Raw genomic sequence first — 26,685 nt, 5'->3', positions numbered from 1 at the left:
GGCTCGTCTGCAAGAGCAGCAAATACTCTTAACCACTAGATCAAATGCGATTGCTAAAATCAAAATGTGTTTTTTAAAAAAGTTATTATGATGCACTTTTTAAAACAGCACAGTGGATCTGCCTCACCGCTGACCACCTTTCAAATCACTCTGTCATTAAAACGGAAAGGACTCAGGGAAATGAGACTGGCACGCTTCAGCTATCTAAACAATGTGTGTCACCATGTTGACTCATCTCTCCAGTTCCAAGAAACAGAACTTGAAAAAGAGTGCAAATTCAAAGCACATTGGTGTCTGTGGTTTTCAGATCAAATCTCAGGTGTTTCTATCTGTGAAAAGGCATTGTGCATATACATACTTTGTGTATATGTACACGTGATGGCTAATGTCTATTTGTCACGTGGACCAGGCTAAGAGATATCCAGTGGTAAAAGCATAGTTTCAGGACATATCTGAGAAGCTGGCTCCCAAAGGATTAGTAATATACTGGAAGATGAGGTAAAGGTCTGCCCTCACCAGTGTGATGGGCACCATCTGATCTGCTGAGGGTATGATGAAGCAAATGTGTGAAGGAAGGGCTAAGAGACGCCCAGCCCTGCTTACCCCAGCTCCTTAGACCTTTAAACTTAGACTGGGACTTATATCTTCAGCTTTTCTGGTTTCTGGATATTAAGTTTGGATTGAATTAGGCCACTGACTTTCCTGAGCCTGTCGGTGGGTCACAGCCTACCAATCAACTGTGAGACAGTCCCTCATCAGCCTTCTCTTCACACGCACCCCATATTCATCCTACTTTTTAATTTGGGGGTGGGTAGATCTGGACACTGAGTAACATGCACAGCTATGTAAGTGTGTGTGTGTGTGTGTGTGTACCAAGTACTTGGCTTTGCGAAATGGTCTAAAATGTAGGGGGACCACGACCAAGCTGAGAGCAGAGTCACCTCTTACAAAAACGTTTCTCTGCAGATGTGGGATTTGGCCAGAGATTCAGTTGTGGGGCACATGTCTTACTTTCTAAGTGACTTATTTCTCAGCCCACACGCCATCTCTCCTGATGAGCGATGGCTGACTACGTCATCACTCTGCCTGTAGAGTCAGGCTGGTACTGAGCCCCATGCTTTGGTACTGAAGCTTTGTGACCGAAAGAAGTGTTTATTATTATCACAGTCACTTTGCAAACCACACCAGGGGGATTTATCCCCTTCTTTTTATCACCCCAACATTAAAAAGGACAGGGATCAAGGCTCGTTCTGGCAGTTTAAGCAATCTGTGTCACCATGCTGATTCAAAAGCAGACTAAATCTGGCTTCGCCTTCTCTCTGACTGACTCTGAGGCTGCTGGATCTTTGTGTCTGTGGTGTGCATGGTCCTGACTGTGCATAAGGCAGAGCTAACGCCCAGGAGGAATGCTGCAGGACTTTGGCTCAAACATCACAGTAGGAAGCACAAGGAAGGGAGGAAGGTCCGGCCATACAGGCCTGGCTTGGTATGTCTTGTGGTCAGAAGACTGGGCACATGCCCATAGACACTGACTTCCTGTGAGTGCCCTTTAGAACTCTAGATTGGGAACTGTTCCCAGCACTGGCTCCTCCAGGCAGAACCTTACAGGACCGTCTCGCTACAGTGTTTTGGCTCTCAGTGTCTACACCGTCACCAGGGCAGGGACCACAGTGTGTTGGATACGCTCTTGCTCAGTCCTGCACCCAGTTCGTGCTTCACATTTCCGATTTGGTTTTAGGCTCTGGGGGTTAGGAAGAATATCTGTTTGTACATCGTCATGTTTGCAGCGCCAGACACACACAGTAACTGCTTTATAAATGTTTGTACAATGACAACATCTCTATCCAACGAGTCCTGGAGAAGCTGCGGGCAAGCCCAAAGCTGGTTAAATGCCACCAAATCCAGCTTCAAGCCAGACACTTAAGTCAATTACTGGCTACATTTTGGGCATGTTGATTAGTCATGCTAGGCCTCAACTGTCTATACTGTAAAGCAGGAGTAATGATACCTGTGTCACAGGGTTATTAGAAGATTAATATTAGACACTACTGATGACAGTGTACGGCACTGCGTTGTCCTTTCCGTTGTTCCCTGCATCCCTCACGAGATAATTATATGTGCTCATTTCATGCCAAGAAACTTTCAGAGCTACTTGACGGGAAGGGTGATTCCCCTATTGCTCCCACGCCAGGCTCAAGGGAACATAAACAACAGGTGCATAGCTGAGTGTGAATTGTGTGAGTTATGTGTGGGTCTGCTGGTGCCTTGTACTCCCCTCTCAGTGACCATGCACCACACGTGGGGATACCTTCTCCACCCTGAGTCCTAGAATGAAGCTCCCTAGAACAGATCCATAACTATGCCTATAATAAAATATAAAGTATGAACAAGCTAGGTGTGGTGCTCCATACCTGTAATCCTAGAACTGGGGAGGGGGAGGCTTTCTTTGGCCACACAGCAAGTTCAAGGTGAGCCTCGGCTACATACAAGTCAAACCCAGCGAAACAGAACCAATGAAAGAGCTATGAGCAATAATCCCCCACTGCTGGGCTGCACGCTACAGCCACGGAGCCTAGAGAGAAAGCTGACTGATGCCAAGTGCATGCCACCAAACAGGGGGCGAGCAAACCCTTCAGGATGGATGGACAGCCCTGAAGCCTCTCTCACATGCATTGTTCCCACACTCCCGCCTCTACAGTGTGACATTCAGTTAATTCAATCACCACAGTAAACTCAGGCTGCATTTTATGGCATAAAAGGGAAGCAGAATAATTATTTCAAATATTTTTATTTATGTGTGTGTGTGTGTGTGTGTGTGTGTACATGCGAGCGCATGCTATGCACTGCAAGTGTGTGTAGGTCAGAGGGCAACTTTCAGGAGTATATTTCTCTCTTTCCACCACCTGGGTCCCAGGGATCAAACTCAGGTCCTCAGGTTTGGTAGCAAGCGCCTTTACCCGTTAGTTATCTCGCTACCCCTGAGAATTGTTTTTAAGGCAAAGCTGAATCATTCTACCAGGGCTAACCCATTTCACGTGGAGTTCAGGAACGCCACCCAGCACTTCTTTCCTGGATTATTCATTCCAGCCGATGATTTATTTACTGAATCCTATCGTCTGCGTTTACAGAGCTATTACCAAGGAACAGTGTGTGATGTGTCCTGTCCACACCACTGCAGGGAGACAGCAAAGCACACCAGGCCCAGGACAAGGTCGTGTTAGTCAGTGTCCATCCCATGCCAGAACTGGTGAGGACCATTACTTCTGTGTCCCTCCCTGTAGATGGTGATTGGTCACGTGCTGTGGCATCATACATGCATATGCATACATACCATGCATACACTGGTGGAAAGGGTGAGGAAGGGGCTGGCATCGCTCTCTTAAAAAGGTAAAGTAGCCAGGATTTGAGAAGGGACAAGCTCCCCACAGGCCACCGCTCACACAGCTAGCAGTGACAGCTGGACTGGAAACAGAGGCCCCAGCCTTTGGAACAGCGACCTTTTCTCACGATAGGGTGCCCCATGCTCCTCCATGGGGACAGTCCCTTCTGCTTATTCTAGACTGAGTGCTATTCAGCCTCTGCCAGCCTAAACCCTGAGACCAAACAAGGTCTCTGATCCTCCGACATCACGGTGCCCAAGGACTGCCCTAGACTAAGGACTGAGAAGAGGCAGTGGGCACTTGGAAAGCTGGCACAGACTTACTTCTCTTCACCAACGTGTACCCAGTGAACATTTCTGTTTGTTTGCATGCGCGGCCGTGCAATAACCAAGCACAGGGGTGGTCATGGGCTTTCACAGGGCAGCTGCCTTATCCTAAAGCCATTTCCCCTTAGCCAAAGGACAGACCTGTGAACAGTGAGCTGGACAGGTGACAAGGCTTTTCTTAGGGGAATAGAAAAAAGAGAGCTAGTGAATGTGAAGGAGATATGAACTCTGGCAAGGGGGAGAGCAGGCCGTGGCAGCCCTGGCCTAGAGGGATGAGTAATTCTTCTGTAGGTAGGCACGGTGGAGAACATTTTAGAGGAACAGGACGTTCAGGACAGGGAGGTGGTCCAGGCTGTAGCAGGGATTATCCGGTGAGTCATATGCCTGGAAGCCTGGGTTGAAACCCAGATTTACAGTAGGTAAATCCTAGGCTGAGATGATCTTATTTTATCCTTATGATATACACAGGCATGTGCACGCGCACGCACACATACACACACACACACACACACACATACACACACACACACACACACACACACGCACATGATTTGCTTTGATACAGGATATCATGTAGCCCAGGCTGGTCTCAACTCATCATGTAGCAGAAGATGACTTTAAACTCCTAATGTTTCTACCTCAGAGTGCTGGGATTATAAGCTTTCACACTTCTATAATAAATCTATCTTAATCCAGCACTTGGGGGAGGCTGAGTTCTACCCTAGCCTGGCTGCTGTGAGATCTTTTCTCAAAGCAGTAACAACAGCAACAGTAAACTCTTCCATTCAGGCTTAGCTCTGCCCAGAAAAGCTGAGATCTTGGAGGAAATTCAAATCTTTCTAGGATGTGTGGAACTTAGAGACAAGATCTCCAAGTATCTCGAGGCTTGGAAAACAGTTGACCATGAATGAGTAGGCCATTAGTCTAGACAGCAAGGGGGATCTCCCTTCTTTGCAAAGAAGAAGTAAGAATAAACCCGAGATAAGCAATCACTGCTAAAGAGACAAAGCAAAAGTCTGAAATCCAAGTGCAGCTAACAAAACTGCTTAAGTTATTTAAGAAGCATCATCAAAGGTCCACAATGGTTCTGGGCAGTTGGGGCAAGATCATCGGATGAAAATCCCTGCACTTCTGAAGTTTTGTTTTGTCTTTGTTTTGAGCTATGAATAGCTCAGGCTGGCCTGGAACTTTCTGTGTAGCCCAGCCTGGCCTGGCGCTTATTGCAAGCCCCCTGACTCAGCTCTCCAGAGGGCTGGAATTGCAGGCTTGTGCCTCCAGGTCTGGTTATTGGAACTTCCTGTTTAAGGGGACGGACTCTCAGTGTTGCATCAGCTTGTGTTTTCTGCTTGCCTAAGGCGTTGAGTCTGTATGAGGGAACACTTGCTAATTCAAACACACACCCAAATTTCATTTAGTCTTGAAGGGCCTGTGAAGGCCAGGACCACGGCATTGCAGAGGACTGCTGGAGGTAAGCCCTCAGGATAAGCATGGCACCTTCCTCCTCAGACCCTGTTTTTTTGGAGGGAATCTCAAAAAAAAACCACCGAAACCAAACCGTTTGCAAGAAAACTTGGTGTTTCTTGTCTGTGGTGTGTGGACTAAGATGAATACCCGTTACCTATTGTGGCTAATATTTAGGAGCTAGGGTGACAGAGAAAGGCACTGGAAGGCAGAACAGAGGAGAGTGTAGTCCCTGTCCAGAGGCTAAACAGCAGATGTGAATGGATTCCTTTGGCCTAGACCACCAGGTGTGGGAAGGTAGAGTCTTTGTATTGGCTGCTCCTTTAGTCTGGAATATTCTCGGCTTGACAGTCTTCCTCATTTCTAGATTATCAGCTGGAATGTCTCATCTTAAGTAAGGCCTTCACAAGGTGGGCCTGAATGTGCCCTTTTAATACACATGTGCACACATGTGTTAGGTCTCACAGGCCGTCTATAGAGCAAAACATGAACTCAACCTGGATAATAGAGGATTAGATAAAAGCCAGCATTCCTCAGGAGCTTGTGAAGCCAGTTCCCCTCTACCAAAGGGAGCCATTCCCACCCCACCCCCCCTTGACCTCAGGCAGAAGCCACAGGTGGTCACCCGTGGTGTCTATCAGCATATCAAAGCTGGCCTCCATGCCTTCAGTACCACAAGTACCCATTATATGTTTCAAAGTCAATGCTAGCTAGCATCCTAGACCTTTCCTCCTCCCAGCGACTCCTCCTCCTTATAAGCAGGACCCCTCCTCTCCTGCTATCCTCTTGCACTCTCAGGTTTCTCCTGCTCCTTCTGTCTCTTGGTAGTACCTTTCTCTCACTGTGTCCTAGTCTCTCTCTCTCTCTCTCTCTCTCTCCTGCTGTCTCCACCATTCCCTCCCATTCTCCCCTTTCCCTAGTGTCTGGCCATGCCCAGTCTCTCTCTGTCTCTCTCTGTCTCTGCTCTGACTTTTTCCTCCGGATATTTTCTATCTTGTCCACAATAAAAACTTTACCCTAAGAGTGGAGCAGTTATGTCAGCAGTTTCTTTCCCGCAACACTTCATATACAACACGTATCTGTGCATATATGTCTATGCACAATTACACTGTGTTTGCGTATGTTCACGGTGTCTGAGCTTGTGCAGGGAAGACCTGTCAGGCCAGAGGTCCTTGCATTTGACAGCACTATGGTGGCTCTCTGTCACTGTCTTCTCTGAGTTTACGTGTCACTGCTGATGCCAAGTTCTGGGACATGAGCTAGGACACACAGTGAAGAGCAGAGGACTGTGCAAAGCCACTGAAAGGGATCCTGAGATAGGCAATCGATGGCTAGCTAGTTTACTCTATGCCCGGCAAGGCAGCCTTTCGGCTTCCCAGCAGACTACTAGGAATAAAGAAGCAAAGGAAAGGGCTTCCTGGTCAGCCCTGACAATCACAGGAGACTCCCAAGGGCTCCCTCCCTAATTTCTCTGTGCTGATTGTGGGACTGGGAGCCAGTTATGACTGGCAGATGCTGGAGTAAGGTGCAATCAGACGTCTCAGCCAGAGGAGCGGCGACTTTTGTCTTGGGAAATTCCTGCCTCCCTCCTGGCTGATGCTGAGGTTTGGAGTCCCCAGGGAAAGCCCCGGAGTTGTGGTTGCTTCAGTTCAGGCTGTAACCAGGAAAAGCAAGAGCTGCATCAAACGAGACAATTCAATACACACGGGCCGATGTCAGTTTTCATTTTCTCTTCAACTCCTGGTTTTAGTTTCTATTTACTGCAAGCTGAGAGGTTTCCCCCAGCTATCAGGGCTCCCATAGCCGCTGATCCTGCAGGGAACTGAGGCTATGGGACAGGACAGGCCCTTACTGCTCTGGTGTCCTCCAAACAAGCTTTGTGGATTCTGAGGGCTCACTGGACATATTATCCCTGGGAGAAGTGCCCGAAAGGCTAGGTCTGGGCAGGTCTGCAGAGTTCTGGGTTTCTTCATCAGACTCCAGATTCTCAGGCCTAAAACCTTTATTATCCATCAGTCTCCCATCCATCCATCCATCCATCCATCAATCCACCCACACAACACAGTACACAGATATTCATAGGCTATCCAGCCTATTGAAGCAGAGACCCATTTGGCTTCTATCACTTTAGTAGAGGAGTCCATGGCTTTTTGTTCTTGTTACATTAAGGGGCTCAAAAATATACATATATCTTTGCAAATATATATATATATCCTTGATATATATATATATATATATATATATATATATATATATATATATATATATATTACTTCTTTCTTCAGTAAAGCATCCAGTTGCTTTACCCTTGCCCATGGGTGGCCTTGGAGACTGCCTCATAGTATGAAGAAGAGACAGAAAGAATGCGGCGAGAGGTTAGATAAGGCTTCAAGCTTGGCTTTTTTCCCTGGAAAACTTTTCTTGGAACCCAGCCGCTGAGCCTCAAACAGCCCCTTGCCACAAGAGGATACTGTGGGTGGAGGAGGTAAATGTTGCAGCTGGCAGCACCAGCTGAGGCTCCAGGGGACAGCCAGTACCACATGTCAGACCTGAGCGCAGCAAAGCCTTTACAGTGTTATTGTCTCAGCTACTGTCTGTCCATCTTGGAAGAGACCCCGAGCATGAACTGTAAAGAGACTGAGTGATGTCAGAACAGCAATGCTGACAAGCAGGAGCAGTCTCCGGCACCCACAGGGTATTCCCAGGGCACCCAGAGGGTGACAAACTCACTGAGGCTGAAATCCCTCCTGTATAGAGCATGGAGTTTGCATCTAACCTACACGCACTCTCCTGTACACTTTATCTGGTACAATCACGACACCATGGTACGTGCATGACTCTCATGCTATTCACAGAGTGGCTACTCTTTAGCGAATGATGAGCAGAAATCATGGGTCCACATTTAGAGCAGATGCACTTCCTCCCAAGTGCTTTCACTTCAACTTGGGTGATTATCCCCACGGCTGAGGAACTCACTGGCACAGAGACTTGACTGCAACTGTTTGTGCTTTAAATCACCACGTGTGGGAAATTGGCTCTATAGCTCAGGATAACAGGTAAGAGCACTAGGTCCCAGTGCCTTTGCCGCTTGAGGATGGGCCAGTGGCCAAGCAGACTTAGACCTCCTGGAAATCTGTGAGAACTGCAGACTTTCAACCTCTCTGAGACCAGACCACCCAGATCCTGCATTTGAACAAGAATCCCAAATACTTCCCATAGTGACTAAAGCTTGAGACGTACTATTTGGGAATATATACTCCCCCTACCCCCAAACTAGGTAGCTTATTTTCATTTTCATTTTATTTTCTTTTCTTTTCTTTTCTTTTCTTTCTTTCTTTCTTTTTTTTAAATTCAGGGCTGGAGAAACAGCTCAGTAGTTAAGAAAACTACCTGCTCTTCCATTCCCAGTCCCTACATGGCAACTCAACTTCTGTCTCAGGAGATCTGACTCCCTCTTCTGGCCTGTGAAGGTATGGACACGGTGTATAGATTCACTTGCAGTCAAGGTATATATATATATATATATATATATATAGTGTGTTTGGATATATATATCCAAACACACAAAATAAGGTAATGCGTACCAGCACACCAGCCTTGCTCCCCGCCCCCAGATTTAACAGATTAAAAACAGCAAGCTTAGCTTCTGGGTTGAACATTGTCTTAATTTCTCTTCCTGTTGCCATGACAAAATTCTCCCACAAAAGCATTTAAGGGAGGGAGGTTTGTTCCAGTTCACAGCTCCAGGGCGTAGTCCACTGTGGAGGGGAAGCCAGTGTGGTCAGAGCTAGAAGCATCTGATCACGTGACATCCACAGCCAAGGAAAGGAAGCAACACATGGCCATGTTCTCATGGTGGTCTCCATTTATCCGACCTAGAAGCCTCTGCTCAGGGAATGGTCCTGCCTATAGCCAGCATCACTCTTGCTACATCAAGTACTGTCATTTCCCACATACATGACCCGAGAGGCCCATTTCTCAGGCAACTCTTGATTCAGTCAGGCTTGACAATTAATATTAACGTTCACAGACACTATGCTGAGTTCTTTTCTAATATAACTCATTTGACCTCCCTGGAAGCCACTAGTGAGAGACATTATCATGCCTTAAATTAAGAACAAGGAAACCAAAGACGAACAGCTGCATTACCCACCTAAGTTCTTGCAAGTTCATAAGCAACGGTCAGGAACTTGTCTGCAGGCTTAGGCTGGATAACATTCCACTGTGTGGACATATCATACTTTGTTATAGCTATATGTTGATGAATAATTGAGGGTTTTTGTCATCTTTTAACTAGTTGAAAAATACTGCAATTAACAATATACATGTAATCTACTCAAATTCTTGCTTTCAGTTATGTCATTGTTGTTGTTATTGTTTAGAGAGAGGTCTCCTACAGTCTAGCTAGCATTCAACAAATGCCTGCCTCCTGGACATGTGGGTCCCATCTGGTTAGATCTCATTTTTCAAGAGAAGATAAAAATATGGGAATGGTTGGTTCCTGGTGCAAAGGAAAACCAAACCAACACAAGACCCTTGTGTCAGTCCACTCCGTATGTCTGGAGTCTGGCCTTCAACTTGCAGGTTGTTACTTATTCCCAGAGGAATAATCTGCTCATCCACAGCCACTTCCTCAGTCCCTTCAGAGCCCTTGGGTCCTATCCTCTCTGATTATTGAAGATGGTCAAAGCTCAGGCTGCAGTCCCTCCTGTCTGGAAGGTTGTCCCAGAATGTGCCACCACATCCTGCATAAAATATTTTTGACAGAAGCCCGGCAATATAGGCACTGCTTTCATTTTACAGATGAGAAAAAGGCTTGGTGAACTGAAATGAATTACCCCGAGGGTGCCCCACTGGCCCATGACATTCTTTGGACTTTACTCCATTCGCAAAGCCTTAACCCCACAACATCTATCCCTTTACCAGGAGAGCAGAAAGGACTGGACCTGGAATGGTTCTGCCCACCCCAAACGTTTCTAGGTGGTGTTCCCAGTACCAGACACCAGGCATACCAGGCAGACTTACCTTAATAAGCTTAATAAATTAATATCACAATACATAATATAATACATACTAAATGATTCAGGCTGCCTCACATACCGATTAAACCAGAAATGTTGGGATGCAGCCCTCATCATTATTGATTTTTAAAAAGTCTCATTTTCTACCACATCAAAAGCAAGAAAACAAATCAAAAAGGAAAACATAGATTTCCAGGGCATGGTGTTTCCTGGGAGAATCCTCCGAAGGGCCACTGTAGTGGATTTGGAAGCGGGATCATTAAGATGTGACTGGTTAGATGGTGAAGATGGATCAAGTCTTTTCTCAAAGAAGAGTTCTTGCTCTCCAGGGACAGTATTGGTTAGAGAGAGAGTGGGCTGCTATCCAGGGAGAGGATGCTCTTCTTTTTTGTCTCTCTGGGTGTGCCTGCTTATCCTTTTGTCTCCAGCCATAGTATGGCAGCACAAGTTCTGGCAGCTATGGGGTTTCTAACTTCCAGATTGTAAACTAAGTACTGTACTTTGCAAATTATCCAGTCTTGGGTGTTTTGTTATAGCCACAGAAAGTGAACTAAGATAGGAGAGCCTGGGTCTCAGGCAGAAAACCCGAGCTCCTTTGATAGAGATGGGAGAGGGTAGGGGGGAGAGGGGAGGGAAGGGAAAGGGGGAGATGGGAGGAGTGAAGGAGAGAGAAGAGAGGGAAGAGGGGGGAAGGGAGAGGGGAGAGGAGAAAGGGGAAAGGGGGAGGGGAGAGGGAAGAGAGAAGAGGGGAGGAGAGGGGAAGGGGAAAGGGAAAAGGGGGAGGGAAGAGAAAAGAGGGGAAGAGAGGGGAGAGGAGAAAGGGGGAGGGGAGAGGGAAAAGAGAAGAGGGAAGAGAGGGGGAGGGGAAGAAGTAAGAAGTGCTGCTTTTCCCACCCAGCACCCCTTCTTCCCTGTGATCAGCCAGGTCACAGTTCACACTCTCTCTTCAAGCGTTCTCTGAGCTTGCACAGGGAGAAGACATCCCAAAGCTGAAGGTCACCATGCTCTACCATGGAGCCATGGGCCCCAGAGGCCCTACAGGCTTGCTTTCTGCCCGCCCTCCCTTGCTTGACTCTCTGAAAACTCACATCTGGCCATCAGTTTGATTCAAGTAACACAGCAGGAGCCAATCAACTTGGATTCTGTGGTTTAAAAAAAGTGCTTATGCCGAAGGCAGCTCTGTGGCTGAGCAGATGCTACTGCTATTTGCCTCAGCAGCCCAGATCTTGCTGGAGCTCCTGAATGCTGCTGACAGGCCCAACTTACTTGTTAAGTGCGGAGCATTGTGACTGACAGGCACCTGGCTCAGCAGACAGAACATGAAGCCACTCTAAGCTGTGCTAGGATCTCAGCTGTCTCTGTTCTTCCTGTCGCTTTGAGCAAGTCATTTGGTATTTCTCACTCTGATCTTTGAAATGAGGAATTGAGACTTTCTCAAAGTCTAAGCAGGCAAGAAGTGTCCCCGTGGATTTTAGGGAGGTGGCTGGCATCTTGGAACACTGACACACACACCAAGAGGACAGTGGCAGTCCTGATTCTCTTTCTTTTGCCTGACGGTGGCACAGATAGAGTAATATTTATGATCATATTTTTTACTGTATTCCCTCCCCTCTTCTTTTTAACACAGCATCCACTCTCAGGGACCTCATTACTACAGTCATCTGGAAATTACCAGTGCTCATTTACATGTATTTTGAGTTACTTTTAAGGCGTGTGAACTATTTAAGCTAGTGTACTAAAATAAACTCTTGAGTAAGTTTATATGGACCAAAATACTAAACAATTACACACACACACACACACACACACACACTGGTAAGTGAACAACTGAGCTGGAGAGGTGGCTCAGTGGTTAAGAGCACTGACTGCTCTCATGAAGGTCCTGAGTTCAAATCCCAGCAACCACATGGTGGCTCACAACCATCCGTAATGAGATCTGACGCCCTTTTCTGGTGTGTCTGAAGACAGCTACAGTGTACTTACATATAACAATTAAATAAATCTTAAAAAAATTAATTGACATGATACTCCAAAGTTCCAGATTTTGGGGGTTTGGGGAACACTGAGCAGGGGTTTGTCAGCTCTCAGGGATGGGGTTTAGCATTTCAGGGAAAGCAAAGCCATCTTGTTCCCATGTGTGACATCAGCACTTTAAGTATATCCAGTTCATGTGGACTACAATGTCCTCACCTTGGGGTTTTCCCTGCTGACCAAAGGACCCTGGTCTGAAAAGAATAGTTCAGGGGCTGAAGAAACGGTTCAGCAGGTAAAGGGGTCTTCTGGCAAGCCTAAGGACCCAAGTTCAATCTCTAAGGCCTCAGTGGAATAAGGAGAGAACCAACTGTGAGCCCACCCCCAAAACAAGCAAGCAAACAAACAAACAAACATAATAAAACATCCACAGAGTACACATCTGCGTCTCATGTTTCCAGTACCCCATGAAGTGGTCATGAAAAAGAAAATTGGAAATATCATCACCTTTATATTTGAGTAGCCTTTGGTTAAAACTGAAACAAACCCTGGATCGTGTCACTTTTTGATGGCAAGCCTCCGAGGGGAAGGTCAGTGCTTAACCAACTCTCTAAACTGCCCGTCTTTGGTGCTGATTCTGTCAGTAAGACAAAGACATGAGCATTAAGGAATAACACTGCCCTGCAAATATCAGACCTAAGAGACACAATAAAGGAGTACAAAGGAAAAAACAGAGGAGCAGTCACATTTAAACTCCAATGCAGATGAACTTTGCAACTGGTCTTCTAAGGGGTAGGATGAGAGTAACTTGACATTAATTACCCTGTTTCTCTTTAGGTGAGGAAGTGTTGCAGAAACACCTCCCAGCCTACAGACGGCGCTGTTACCACTTAACATTTCCTAGAGTGTTTAAAGGTCCAAATACGTGGTGGTGCCATTTTGTCTTGTCTTGAAAGAATGACCCCGTTTTCCCAATCTTTCTGCATCTAATTCCATGACAATCCTACACCACTTCCTTGACAGACAACCTTCCATTGTACGAAGTAAAGGGCTGGTTGTGGCGTCTGTCACCCAGAACTCCCAATCAGTGTTTTGCTCTGCTTTTTGGGGAGGGTCTTTACTACACCTTAACAGCAGTGATGTCAGCCTCTCAGGGTTCACTCTCCCAAGGGGAACGCCCCCCCCCCCTTAACCTTCAGGGTGCTAGTTTTCTATCTGAAGTTCCCCTGAGACAGTTAGACTTTGCCCTTGATGGTGGGAAACCACCAGAATAGAAAGGCTAAGTTATACTATCCGGAATTGCTTATGTATATTACTTATCGACAAAATGACAATGTCAGGCAATTCACACATTGCAAAAGCAGTCATAGACTTGAAGGAGTGCTAAGCAGCTTCCGCTTGGGCCTAATCCTAAGACACACTGGAACTGCTTATATTCTTTATGTTAGGGAGGAGCAGCACATTGCTGGGGAGGACAGACACTTATCACAAGCAAATTAATATCTATCATCAGCTCCTGCCTTACACGTGCTCCCCATGAATCTGCAGCCATGGGAGGGGGTTAACTTTCAGCTTTTCATACAGCTCCCTGTTTTCCCCATTGGAATGCCCTAGAGCCATGGCTCATGTATCATAATGCACTGTCATGGTTGTGGCCCAAGCCAACATGGTCCACATTATAATATTCTTATCGTCAAGGGAATAATGTAAAACAGCCTTGCCACCTGCAGTATGGCCTGGATCAGACAAACCACGAGTCTGCAAACACCTGGGCTAAACGTGTGGATGCATAGGAAGCAGGCAATTGCTGTTTCTCTAGCACATTTCATAGGGGCACAATGTCTTTGTAGTTCCTCTACTTTGTATTGGTGAAATTCTTATCAGTTCCCATCTGGCAATTGGGAAGTCTACAAGATACCATTTATATTTTTATCTTCCATTACTTTCCAAGCATAAAGACATCTCCCCAAATCTACCTTGATACCCAGATGGGTACACACTCTAACTAATTTAACCTATCTATGTCCTCCAAGGACATGAGTCTCTGTGACACATCCATAGGTGGTATCATCACCATCTTCTTCTTTGTTTTAAAGATTTATTTTTCTATTTTTTATATATAATATTTATATACATTATATAAATATAGTATATATAAATATAGTATATATAAATATATATTTATTATATATTTTCTATTTTCTATAGATATAGATATAGATGATATAGATATAGATATGAGTACACCATTGCTCTCTTCAGACACACCAGAAGAGGGCATCAGATCTCATTACAGACGGTTGTGAGCCATCATGTGGTTACTGGGAATTGAACTCAGGACCTCTGGAAGAGCAGTTGGTGCTCTTAACCCCTGAGCCATCTCTCCAGCCCCATCTTATTCTTTATTAATTCTTTCATGCCAGAATTAATTTTTTATTGAGTACCTATTGTGTGACAGGTCATGTCCTAGGCCACAAGGTGACAAACTACAAGTCAATAGGCCAGGCTGGGCCCAAATCTACTTTGTCAGTCAGCATTATTGAAATCCAGCCATGCTCTCTTGTTTGTATGTTGTGAAGAGCTGAGGTGAGTGATTATGACAAGACCATTTGGTTCACAAAACCAAAAAGTGTTTCCCATCCGGTATATATAGAGCAAGTTCACCTGTCCTGTTCTAGGTAAAGTCAATACAGTGGTGAACGAGGGACAAGGAGCCGTGTGTCTTCGGGAGCATCTGTAGTGAGTGTACTGAATGAAAACTGTAAACATAAGGGGAACCCAGAGTTTACTCATAACCGTCTGAGCCACTCACTGCTGAGACTTAGAAGAAAAAGAGAAAACAAAGCCCACAAGACAGGTGTGGAAAGAGATTTGCAAAAAGAAGCCAGAGAGAATAATGCTAAGAGATTTGATTGGTTAGTATGGCAACCCACTAAGACAGGCGGGGTACAAGGGCCATCCCGATCCCGTGGGCCACATAACCCACAAACCAGAATCATCTGGAACACTCTTTAGATTGATGCTTGATGGTCTCACCTGGGACTCTGTGTACCATAGGGAGGACTGTGCTGTCCCATCATTCATAGGCACACCCAGGTGATTCTGGAACAGTATGGGAGCTATCAGATTCCTGTTAGGTTTAGGGAGTGGCTGGAGGTGCCTCCCACATGGTCAGGCCGGAGTCCACTTAGAGCAGTGAGAAGCGGAAAGAATGAGGGCACAGACACACAGCAGTAGATGCAGTGAGAAGGCAGTTTATTGTCTATTAATACTGGTACAGAGGAACAGAGGGAAGCCACGCGAACAGCGGCAGATGTCGCTGGCAGTGATTTTTTTTTTTTAAAGTTGGTTTTTGTTTTGTTTTCATCTGAAGGAAACAGAACAGTCAAAGTACACTTCAGGTTACAAAGTACAGCAGCTAGCCCAGCACGTCTAATTCAGAGTAAGCACAACAGGCTCCCAGCCCCCCACCCCACTGACTAACCACAAATGGATGTATGTTGAGAGGGGCCACTCACCCCGAGGGAGCTGTAAAAGCTGAAAATCCTATCAACAACCTACATCCAACTGAAAAACTGCATCACACACAACATTTTCTGGAACCCTTGTTAAGATTTTTTTGTCTCTCCTAAGCCAGGAGTTTGAAAAGAAGGAAGAACATTCCAGAACCCTGCTATAGACAGAACACTTCTTCCCACTTGTCACCCTAGCATATTGTGGGATTCAGTGGAGTTACACGCAGAACGGTTCAGATCAGACAGTGCCTGGTGACTTTTGACCTCTTTATATAGAGACCCTGTCACTGCAAGCCCAGGGATGTTGCCTTGCCCACTCAATTGGGAAGCCAGGAGGTTTCCTTGGTAACAAGAGTAACTGGCTCTCCCTCAGCACCTTCAGGCAATTGCATAGTTCTTTTTGATTTTTGCAGCTGTCTCCTTGGCAGTGAGGTTCACACGTGGGCTTGAGCTGGGCTTGTTGGAAGAGTTGGGGGAGGTGGATTCCGATGATGAAGATTTTAAAATTATTTGTTTGGGAACTATGGGGGTTATCTTTATTGAAAGAGGGAAAAAAGTTTATGACTTTGCCTTGCTGGGAAAGGATGCGGTCTCTTGGGGAAGGATGCTGTCTAGGAAGGGAGCTAAACAGCAATGGTGTGAAGACTTGGAGGTTTGACACCACCAGTCAACTGGATACAAAGATAGGCAGGGATAAAGAGCATGACGAATGGGGACTCATAGATTTGGCATAAAATTGGGTTAAAGACTCAAGAACTACAAATTCACAGTCCCATCTATGGACAAAGATAAAACTAGTTCTGTTTCTACCAACCTCTGAATTCACAATGCAACCTTAGCAAGGATAGAAGGGCAATAAGGTGAGTTTGGCATTGTCTGTATTTCTGTATAGACTCTAGATCAGGCATGCCCAACCTGCAGCTCATATACTGAACACATTCCAGATAGTAAACACCCACAATGTTTTATGTGACATTCTGCCACAATGTCAGAAGGTTAGACACCCCTGAGAGTGTGGATGGTTATATATTTTAGATGGTTATATAGTTTGAATCCATCATTTCATATATTTTATACCATATATGTAGATGTATGATAGAGAATGGTCCCTTAACCATAAATGCAGCAATTATTTCTTGAGTGTGTGAAAGAGTTGGACTCTGACCGACTAGGTTTCTCTTGCATGGAAAAATGCCATGTCCTTCCCAAAGACAGTTATAGATTATTGAAGGAGTGGTCCAAAGGGCCTTCAAATTAACACAACCTAATGGGCCAAGCACAGAAAGCTTAATCTTACAGCATGCATCTGTTGGAAACTTTGGATTTTATGCAGCTGCGCAGTATAAGGCTGAGTCACAAGATCTGGATTAGTGCTATAGAAATCACCAGAAAGAAACCATAAGGGAATGAAGAAATAACTCAGTCAATCGAGGGTGTTCTCAAACTCAAGCTCCATAATGCAGATAGATCTCACTATAAAAATATTATTCTCTAAAAAAATACATAAATGTAAAATATTCCATCTCTATAGTGACTCCTTACCCCCACTTATACTACGGGACTCATTTTAGACTACAGTAAATACAGGCCTTCAGCGGTGGCCCTATAGAAGTCTATCTTTCTTGCCTTTTCAAGTTAGTCCAATTGTGCTTACAACTGTGCTCCTGGACCCAGGTAGGGGGCCTAACCATTTTGCTCATAGCGGGCAGCACAGTGAAAAAGTCACTGTAAGAAGTCACACACTCCCTGCATCCTGCACCTGGAATGTCAGAGCGATTCTGCAGGCTCAGATGGGCACCAGAAACACATTCAGTTAGTAGAAGGGCAGAATTAAGGAACAGGCTCTGCCTACATTAACCCCTCTGCACACCTGCAAGTTCTGCCTGAAGCTCCTGGGATGGAATTCACACCTCTGGGTTGGAGCGAAGAAGAGACTGTTGCGTTGACACAGCTTTGAGTACAACCTTCTATTTTTGTTTGTTTGTTTGTTTGTTTGTTTGTTTAAGACAGGACAGGAAAGGAGAACAGAAGCATTCAGTGCTAAGGCAAGCTATCCAATGGCACATCAGAACCCTTTCTCTGCCATTCACTGTGCTGACATCACAAGGCAGATACAGTCTGTAAACATATACGCTATACAGTACATTAGCCACATAAGGAAAGGAAGAGAAAATCACCCTGTATGTCTTTTCTTTCTGAGATTCTATTCTTTCAAGTCAGAAGAAGTTGCGAGGAGCCTAGGGAGAATTTCAAGGTTGGTGAGAGGTGCTTTCATTTTGATTAAAACAAACAAACAAACAAACAAACAAACAAACAAACCAAAAAATGCAGTTACTTGAAAAAAAATAACCCAGGTAACCAGTTGGAGGCAGCAGGGGAAGAAATAACCATTCACACCTCAGCCTGTAGAAACTTAGAAATACTTACAATATGTAAAAAAGTCATGAAACATCAGGAAAACATTTTGTTCCCCTGCCTGGTAAGAGAAGACAGTGAAATTACTGCTATTATCATGATCATCATCATTATTGTTACAAAAGTTAAGGCTGTCCAGATCTGTGATGGACAAAGTCTGTGGTCCCTCTGTTTTCTATTTTCACATTGGCAGCTAGGACTTTGTGTGGCAGTTCTGACCCTCTGGTGTTAGGCTGGAAGGGAAGCAGAGGCCTCAAGTTATGTAAAAATGTTGGGAGGGATGGTCAGAGGATCACTGGTGAGATTTTCTTTAAAAAAATTCAGGATGACTACTTTATACTTCTCTACATGTAAACAATCAGCATTTGGAATTTTAGTGAAGTGGACTTAAGAAGTTTGTTGAAGCCATAAAAAATATTTTACTCTTTAAATGAGGGATTTTAGCTTTTTCCCTAGAAGATGCAGACAGGTTTTCCTGGCAAGTCCTAAAGAAGGCTAGCCCATGAAGGTAAAACACCAGCAAGACCTAAGATCCCATTTTTCTAATTAGTTTGGGCTGTTTTATATGTACCAATAACTCCAAAGCCCCTACAGCGTTTTACTAACCCAGTAGAACAAAGAACGCTTTCCAGGTCTGTTCTAATCAATACACATTGATTAAGAGAACAGGGAGCTTTCAAACAATTGCATATTTACAAAGTTTTGAAACCTATCTCTTTAAGATGCTGGGAATTTACAGAATCAGTTATAAATGTGAATATTAAGAAAATACAATATGAAACTGTTCGCCTTGAAATGGTTTGAACTGTAAGCTGATACCCCAGGGGATGAGGGCGTGTCTGCCAGGGAGGGGCAAGCTTCCTGTGCCTCCCAGCCACAAAGAGAGGTAACTCACTGTAAGAATGACACCAACCAAAAATGTCCCCAGTGCATGTTCTGTCTACCTTCATCTTGTTTCAAATGAACAGGGCCAAGGCAAGTATCTCAGTATTTTCCCTCTATCTCCTTACTCTAGTCTCTGTTTTTCTGACACCTGTTGGTTCAAGAGTGTTCTGTGATTCCTGGAAAAAAAAATTCTTCCTGAAGTGAAGGAGTTGGACTCCGGGGTTCTGTCCCAGAGATGATGCCACATCCCTGGGAAGCGTTCTATGAGCACTTGCCTTTTCATAACATCTCAATACAGAAGGAGATTTTTTTTTTTTGGTCCTCTCCACATAGCCAATGAAATCACCATATAGCCAATTATCTTAGAAGCAATCTGGTTTTTGTTGTTACATAAGGAAAAGAATACAATTATGGGAAAAGGGTTAAAAAACGAATCCCCTAAGTTTAGTCCTACTACATGTTAAAAGATAAAAATGTCAAAAATATTCAAGATTCTTTGGATATATAGGGCTAGACTTGGCCAGTGTAACTGTCAAACAAAAATCTAATTGAATACCATTGAAATAAAAATATTAATTTTCTTCAATTTCTTCTCTTTTATTTAAAAGGGAACTTATTATATATATTTATATATCATACACACATATGTGTGTGTACATTTTTTTTTGAGGCAGAGTCTCACTATGTAGCCCTGGCTAACTTGGACTCACTATATAGTCCAGGCTGGCCTCAGACTAACAGGGATTTGCTTACTATGTCTGCCTCCCTGATGCTGGGATGAAAAGTGTACTCCCCCATGGCAGATGGACATGAATTACATTTTAAAGAACAGCCCAGTTAACATTAGCTCAAAACAAGACTGTGGTTTTGCAACTTCATCATGGATTCTTTACTCTGCTTACATCTGGTTAGAACCACACAGCCTTGCTTCTAGACCACAAATTAGAGAGAGAAAGAGACTGAGACAGAGAGAGACAGAAACACACACAGAAAAACAGAGACAGAGAGAGAGGGAGGAAGGGAAAGAGAGAGGGAGAGAAAGAGAGAGGAAGAGAGAGCAAGCAAGAGAGGGGTGGGGAGGAGTCATCAGCACGGGAACAGCAGAGTCACAGTTAAGACTCTGCTTACATCTCCGACTTCAAGGCTATAACCAGATGCTCTAGGTGGCCGATCAAACTCTTTCCATAAAGAGGCTCGGCTACCGGGGTCTCCCATAGAGACTGGAATAGTATGCAGAGGTTGGCCATTTTCAAACATACTTTCATTTACTGTCTCCACAAATAATGTTCATAAGGGCAATATGTCTTAACTTCAGTTAAATGATATCCTTTACTAACAAAGGTATACAGCAAATCTTAACTCACAGTTTACTAGTTACTTGCTCATAATAATGACCAGTAGATTGGGGGCAGGGTTATCCTTTGCCCTTGAGATCTTAAGAAGAGTGGGCTGTACAGACTGTCGTCTTCATACATAAATAGTTCTCATAGGGAAGGACAGGGGTGATATGTCCTGATAGCTCACAACAGCAGGCCCAGGGCTCTGAGCTCTGCCGTCCACTCCCTCACTGTGCTTTTGAAACCTCACACTGAGCAGCCCAAATCCCCAAGAGAGTAGAAGAGACAGGCTAAGTAAACTTTTAGATTGTATATTTCCTAAATGACTTCTTAAGATGATAGATTGTCTAAAAGCATGAGAACCAGTTTCTCCTTCTGTGGAATGGGTTTATCCACATGGTGGTTTGTTCAAGGCTTGTGTGCTATTCAACCACTGGAAAATGGAGTGGAGGGCGATGAGGGCTGTTGGCATTGGAGCCCGGTTCCCAGATAACAGCGCCGCTGCCCTCTACTGCAGTTACTCTTGCAAAGCCCAGACCTAGCGATAATTCCCAGTTATGTCACAGGGAAACCATGGAGGGGACAATCTGGGAAACTCTGCTCACTCCTTTGCTACCCCTTTCTTTAATTTTTCTTGTTTACTTATTAAAGATTAAAAATGACTCATGTTGTGCTCAATAAAAATGAAACTACCAGAGAAAAGAAGAACAGAAATAAAAATGTCATTTCCCTCTAATTATAATAAATATAGCGTCAAGCCAAGAAATGAACAAAATATCAGATTTATCCTCAAACAAGTTAAACAGGACAAATTTAGTTGGCTCTGTGCTGCAATCCTCCATACTTCCTTATTATTATTATTTTTTCTGAGACACTTCCAAGATACGTTAAGACATGATAGGGCAGGTGATAGTATGTGGTTCTTCCATGAGACCATACATGATTCTGTTACTGATTGGCATGACACTATGGTGTCTGGGTAAATGAAGTTATCTCATTAAAACCAGTCAACATGGCCCCACTTCCCCTTTCTCCTGTATTAGGTTCTTTTTCTAAATCCCTTCCCTTTGCTTTCAGTAAGCACATGGCTGTCCAGTTTAGGGCAGAGCTAACTATGGATTTCAAGGGCTATTTATCAAGTTTTAAGTTTAAAAACATTCCTCGATATTCTACAATTCCCAGACATGAAAAAACCATGCTTTAAGAAGCCCAGGAATGTGCCATTTAGGTAGACTATGGGGTAGAATTCAAGATCTTCATCTTTCAACATTTTTCACAATTTTCATTGAGAGGTTTTTTTTTTGAGTGAAGAGTCCTTATATATTGATATTATGTGAAACAGTCTCTTACCCATGGGGATATTAAATAAAAAAAAAAGCACATGTGTAAGACTGATCAACTGGGCACAGGAGATGGACAGTTAATGCATACAGCACCATCCTTGATACAGTGGGGATATTGGGACAGCCCTGCTATGTCAGAAGGACTGTCTTAAGGAATATGGTCACTGCAGAGAGACTTCTCAAAATGATCCCCTCTTGGAAAATAGATGAGTTCTATCAGAAAATATACATGAGAAAGAAAACAATATGAAACTTTACATTTGGGGGGAGCATGGAAACAAGGTTTATGGACTGGCGAGCACGGGGCGCAGAGAGCAATGGTGGTCTGAGGTCCTTAGAAAATCCCGTAGTATGAAGGGTTCATTGCATAAGCCATAGAAAGACAGAGCTGCCGGCCACCAGGTGGTGAATCAGTCCCTACACTCCTGCTGGGACAGGCGGTGGGTTCTTTGCTCTCAAGTCAACTTCATTGTGGTTTTAACAGAAGGAAAGCACAGTACTGTAATCTGGAAGCTTACGTAAGGCAGCAAAGGAAAAGCGTCATCCTAGAATGGCCAAATTAAGGTAGGTCCACTTTTGGTTACGCTAGCAACCAGCTACAGCCCACAGCATTTTGCTACACAAGATATAAAAACAAAGATCCACACAGCAAAGGAGGCAGGTGAGAAGCTAGGGGCGTGGCAGTGTGTGTGTGTGTGTGTGTGTATACCGGACTAGGTTAGAGGAACACAGGCTGGAATGAAAACCCCCGGTGCCAACGGGTTGGAGTCCAGTCGAGTCAATTAAGGCTACAAGATAACCAGCTGCTATGAAGAGTCCACCGCAATCAAGTAGTACTGCACTGATTCAACTCTTGAAGACACAAAGAAAGGTTTAGAGGAAAAAGCAAGTTCTTGGGGGGGAAATGAAGCACACGCATGCACGTTGTTTCCCAAGTGAGGAGAAGGAAAGATGTGAGCGAGAGATCAAAGCAAATCCAACTGCGAGGCAAGGCAGGTGTTTGCTTCCAGTTCACAGTATCGCAGTTAGTGGTACAGTGAAGTCTGTTTAAGAGGTGGAGAGTAGAGAGGCTGCCCGGAAGAAAGGGGAGGAGAAAGAAGTGGTCACATGACAACACAGCATTGACAGCGCTTTTTCTTTTGGGTACCTGGGGCCGGGTCTGTGGCCAGGCTCTCTTCCTTGCCTTCTGGGGATGAGGGTTCTGTGGTGTCTGACATGGGCCTTCCGGACACCAGCTCGGCTGCGTTCCCATCGATTGTGGACACATCCGTCACTGTCTTCTCTCTTAACGACTTTTCATCGTCCTCATCAATCAGCACTAATTCGGCCTTGATGGTTTCGTCATAGCCTAGCACCTTTTTAGTCTCCTCTTCATCCTCGATGTTTTGGTAGCCCATAAAAATCATGGTGACTGGTTGATCCAGGTTTGCCTCTGGCCCTTCTGTGCTGGGGGGCTGGGCCTGCTGCCCGGGGTTTCCCGAAGACTGATCTTTCCGGGACTTTTGCACCATTTCTAACTTGGCCTCTTTGCAGAGCATGTGTTCCTTGGGATGGCCCAGGCTCCTATCTGCAACACCAGTCCTTTCTGACATGTGTCCTCTGAAGCCCGATTGTCCAGCCTTCTGAATTAGCTCTTCCACATCCTTTGCGCTTAATTTGTGGACTCCGTTTTCTACCACGGTGCCTCCTGAGTGCACCTCATACACTACTTTGGTACCATCATCATAGACTTTGACTCCTCTCTGATGGACCCCCTCTGGGCCAATGGTGGATGCAGAGAGAATCTTGGTCTCTCCTGTTTGTTTGTCTTTCTCCACATTAATTTCCATGGCGTATATAGCTTGAATGAAAACAAGAGAAAGGAAGTGCATGTTACAACAAAAAAAGCCAGTGAATGGTTAATTGCCAAACAGACAAAAAAAGAGAGTGGTTTGTGCCCTTTCTATTGTAACCACCAAGCATCCTGAGTGTTAGCATGAGGTGTGCGGTGTGGACAGAGGCGGTTTTGTGTGTCCTTAACACAGAAGTTTAATGCACTGGGAAGACAAATGCACACAGTCATCGTATCTCAATGATTTCAGGCTTTTCAGGAGACCGACTAAAAGAAGAGACTTACGTAATAGGACAGATGGATGGGAAGACCAGCAACGTGCAAATGGCCTTGACTGAGATCTGCTTTGGGTTATAGACAATTTCTGTACCTAAGTTCCAGAACCTTACAGCTGTCTGCCCAATTCTCCCCAAACGTGCGTCTAGTTTCTCCCGTACGTTTCCTCTGGGTGTTAATGGAGAAGATGCTGAGTGTTCTGCAGGTGGGATACAGCTGACCTCCACTCTGCTACAATTGGCTCTGCTGCAAACACTACAAAAAAGTATTGGTACTCTGCTCTGAGAGTACTCTAGTCAGTTATTAAAGGGTCTTTTTTTTTTTAAAAGCCAGTGAAAGAGCAGGTTGTCTTACCACCTGTAGCATAAGAACGGGGACGATGCCCCCCAAAGCCTCTGTTCTCTCTTCTCCGCTCAGGGTTAAGGCTCATGATTCTGCCCCTTTATATTTCCCCTTTGGTTGTCTTTTTTCTGTTCTACTCCATATCGTGCCTGTGGATCACCACCATGAGATGCTCCTTTCGTTTTCCCTATGCTGAGGACATGCACCCAAGGGACCAGACTCTCCAACCATCTCACGTCCTGATGCTGATTTAGTGTTTTGAAGCACCAGCACTCTTCTGTCCTATAGCCTCTTGGGATACCCAACGTTTGTGTCCAGTGAGTCTCGACCTGTGGGGTCATAACCTCACTGTGGTTCAATGTCCCTTTCACAGAGGTCACCTAAGACCATCCGAAAACACAGATATTTACATTATGATTCATAACGGTAGCAAAATTGCAGTTGTGAAGTAGCAACTAAAATAATTTTGTGGTTTTGGGGGTCACTACAACATGAGGGACTGTTGGGAACCACTGGGCCTAGATAAACTCAGACACACTGTGCTCTGCAGATTCAAAACCATTGCATCTCCTCACAACTTGCTGCCTCATCGTGGTGTGAGGTGACATCAGTACCACAGCTTGGTCACTTAGTCTTGTAAGCTGAAAGCTTTGAATCACGTCTGATCTCTCCCTTCCTCTCTAGTCTCTCAGATCCAGTCACCAAGAGGATGTGCTTCTGGGATTCCCACCACGTTTTTCAGCACCACTCTTCCACCAGGCCTCAGTCCAGACTCCTCAGTTTTTGTACTCAAGTCCTGAGGACTATACATGTGGACAGAGGGACAAAAACAGACTGGGGCCTGCTTTTTATATGGCCGGAGGAAGAAAGGCTTTTCCTTCTATATATTTAAAGGTTGTATAAAATGAAGAAAGTCATTTGGGAGATAGAGACAGGAGGATGAGGAATTCAAGGTCGTTCTCCACTGTATAGTGAGTTTGGGGCCAGCAAGGACCACCTGAGACCCTGTCTCAAAAAGAAAAAGGAAAGAAGGTAGGGGTCAGAAGGAAGAGGGAATACAAGAGGAAGGGAAGAAAGAAGGAGAAGGAAGAGAGGGGAAAGGGAGAAGGAAGGAAATGGGGAAAGAGAAAGAAGGGAAGGAGAGAAAGGGAGATGAAGGTAAAGTAGAAAGGAAGGAGGAGAGGGAGAGGAAGAGGGAGAGGGAGAGGGAGAGGGAGGAGACAGTTTGCTAACAGAGACCATGTGTGGTTCAGAGACTGAAATCTTTATAAGCAGGCTGTTTATTGGGGAAGCCTGCTAAGCCTGTAGCCAGGGCTCCACCTGCCTCAGTTTCCCTCCTCAGAAATCTGCTCCCTGGCTTAGCAGAAGCTCCTGTCAGAATCTGTCCCCATCTTTCCTTTCCTCCTCATCTCACAGTATGTCTTGCTTTCCAGACACACTGGCCACAACACATTATGTTCAGGAAGCTACCCAGCCTCTTCCTGGGCCTGTGGTTCTTCTGCCTGACCTGCTTTTCACCATTCTCCTGGAGTGATCTAGAACCTCAGGCCACACACATGTTCATCAGTGCCTGAACCCCTCCCCTTTTTTTCTGAATAACTACAACTTTTTAAGTTCCCAGTTGCCTTTCAGCTGCTAAATCCTATCTCTCTTCCCCTCACATACAAGCAAATCACCCCACGCCACAACTAAGCAGTTTCTGATTTTAAGATTCTTGCCTGTAACGAACGCCTTTGCACTTTCTATACATCCAAATGTGGCATAGTCATCAATGTCATGGTCAACTGTCCCTCTCTCTGATGCCTTCTCCGAACCTCCCATCTCTAAGTCTCCTCTCTCTTCCTAAGACTCACTGAATGCTTTCTATGCTTCTTCGAGAACACTGAACAATGTCTACCCCACAGTGTGTATGGTCCAGGTGGTTTTGAACTTCAAGTCTTCCCAAGTGCTGAGACTACAGCAAGCACCAACACCTGTATTTGTAGTGATGATTTATCAGATTCATGGGATTTTTTTTAAAAAATTCTTGCCTACTGTCTTTGTGTGATCTGCATTGCTAGCACTTACCCCAGAACCTTTTCTATAAGGTTCCCGGTATACACATTTGTCAAACAAATGTGATTAAGTGATCTTTACCAAGTACAAATACTTTGTATAATAGGACAGCAAGTAAAGTTTCATGCAGCAATTAATGTTTGTAACAGTTTAAGGAATCAGTAATAACATTGTTGCAGTTGCTTGCAGGATAAGATACACTCTGTTCATGGTTGACAACTGAGCCAAAATGATCCAGAAGAAAACCCCAATGCCTGATTTTTACAATATCCATTTTGAACGTTTTAGTTGCTTGGCATAAAGATGAGTTTTCAAGTGACATCATGGGCACCCAACCAATATTTGTTATGGAGGTACATGGGCTCACGTACAAAGACTGTGATATAAAATAGATATTTATCTCAGTGATTTTCTGTATAGCATGTGATCAGAAAAACAAAATGGGTATTTACAATTTTACATGGATCCTAAAGCTTGTTTTCGTAAATATTACAGCTTAATTGAAATTCAGATTTGAATTGAAATAG

At 44.7% G+C, this 26,685-nt stretch overlaps 1 protein-coding gene across 3 annotated transcripts in view; it reads right to left on the bottom strand.

Annotated features, from left to right (window-relative positions):
• Positions 1 to 26,685, bottom strand: part of Palm2akap2 (PALM2 and AKAP2 fusion) — a 331,204-nt gene that overhangs the window by 161,318 nt on the left and 143,201 nt on the right. For 2 of the 3 annotated variants that reach the window (XM_052176529.1, XM_052176530.1), the window contains exon 6: positions 22,802 to 23,494. The exons of the other annotated variant lie outside the window; for it this stretch is intronic. In XM_052176529.1, coding sequence (XP_052032489.1) covers positions 22,802 to 23,494 — 693 coding nt within the window. The remainder of the gene's footprint in view (positions 1 to 22,801; positions 23,495 to 26,685) is intronic. 3 annotated transcript variants of the gene reach the window in all.

This window comes from Apodemus sylvaticus, chromosome 3 (genome assembly GCF_947179515.1).
Source record: "Apodemus sylvaticus chromosome 3, mApoSyl1.1, whole genome shotgun sequence".
Taxonomy (NCBI): Eukaryota; Metazoa; Chordata; class Mammalia; order Rodentia; family Muridae; genus Apodemus; species Apodemus sylvaticus.
The sequence above is the reverse complement of the archived record's forward strand: the minus strand, read 5'-3'. Positions and strand labels throughout refer to the sequence as shown.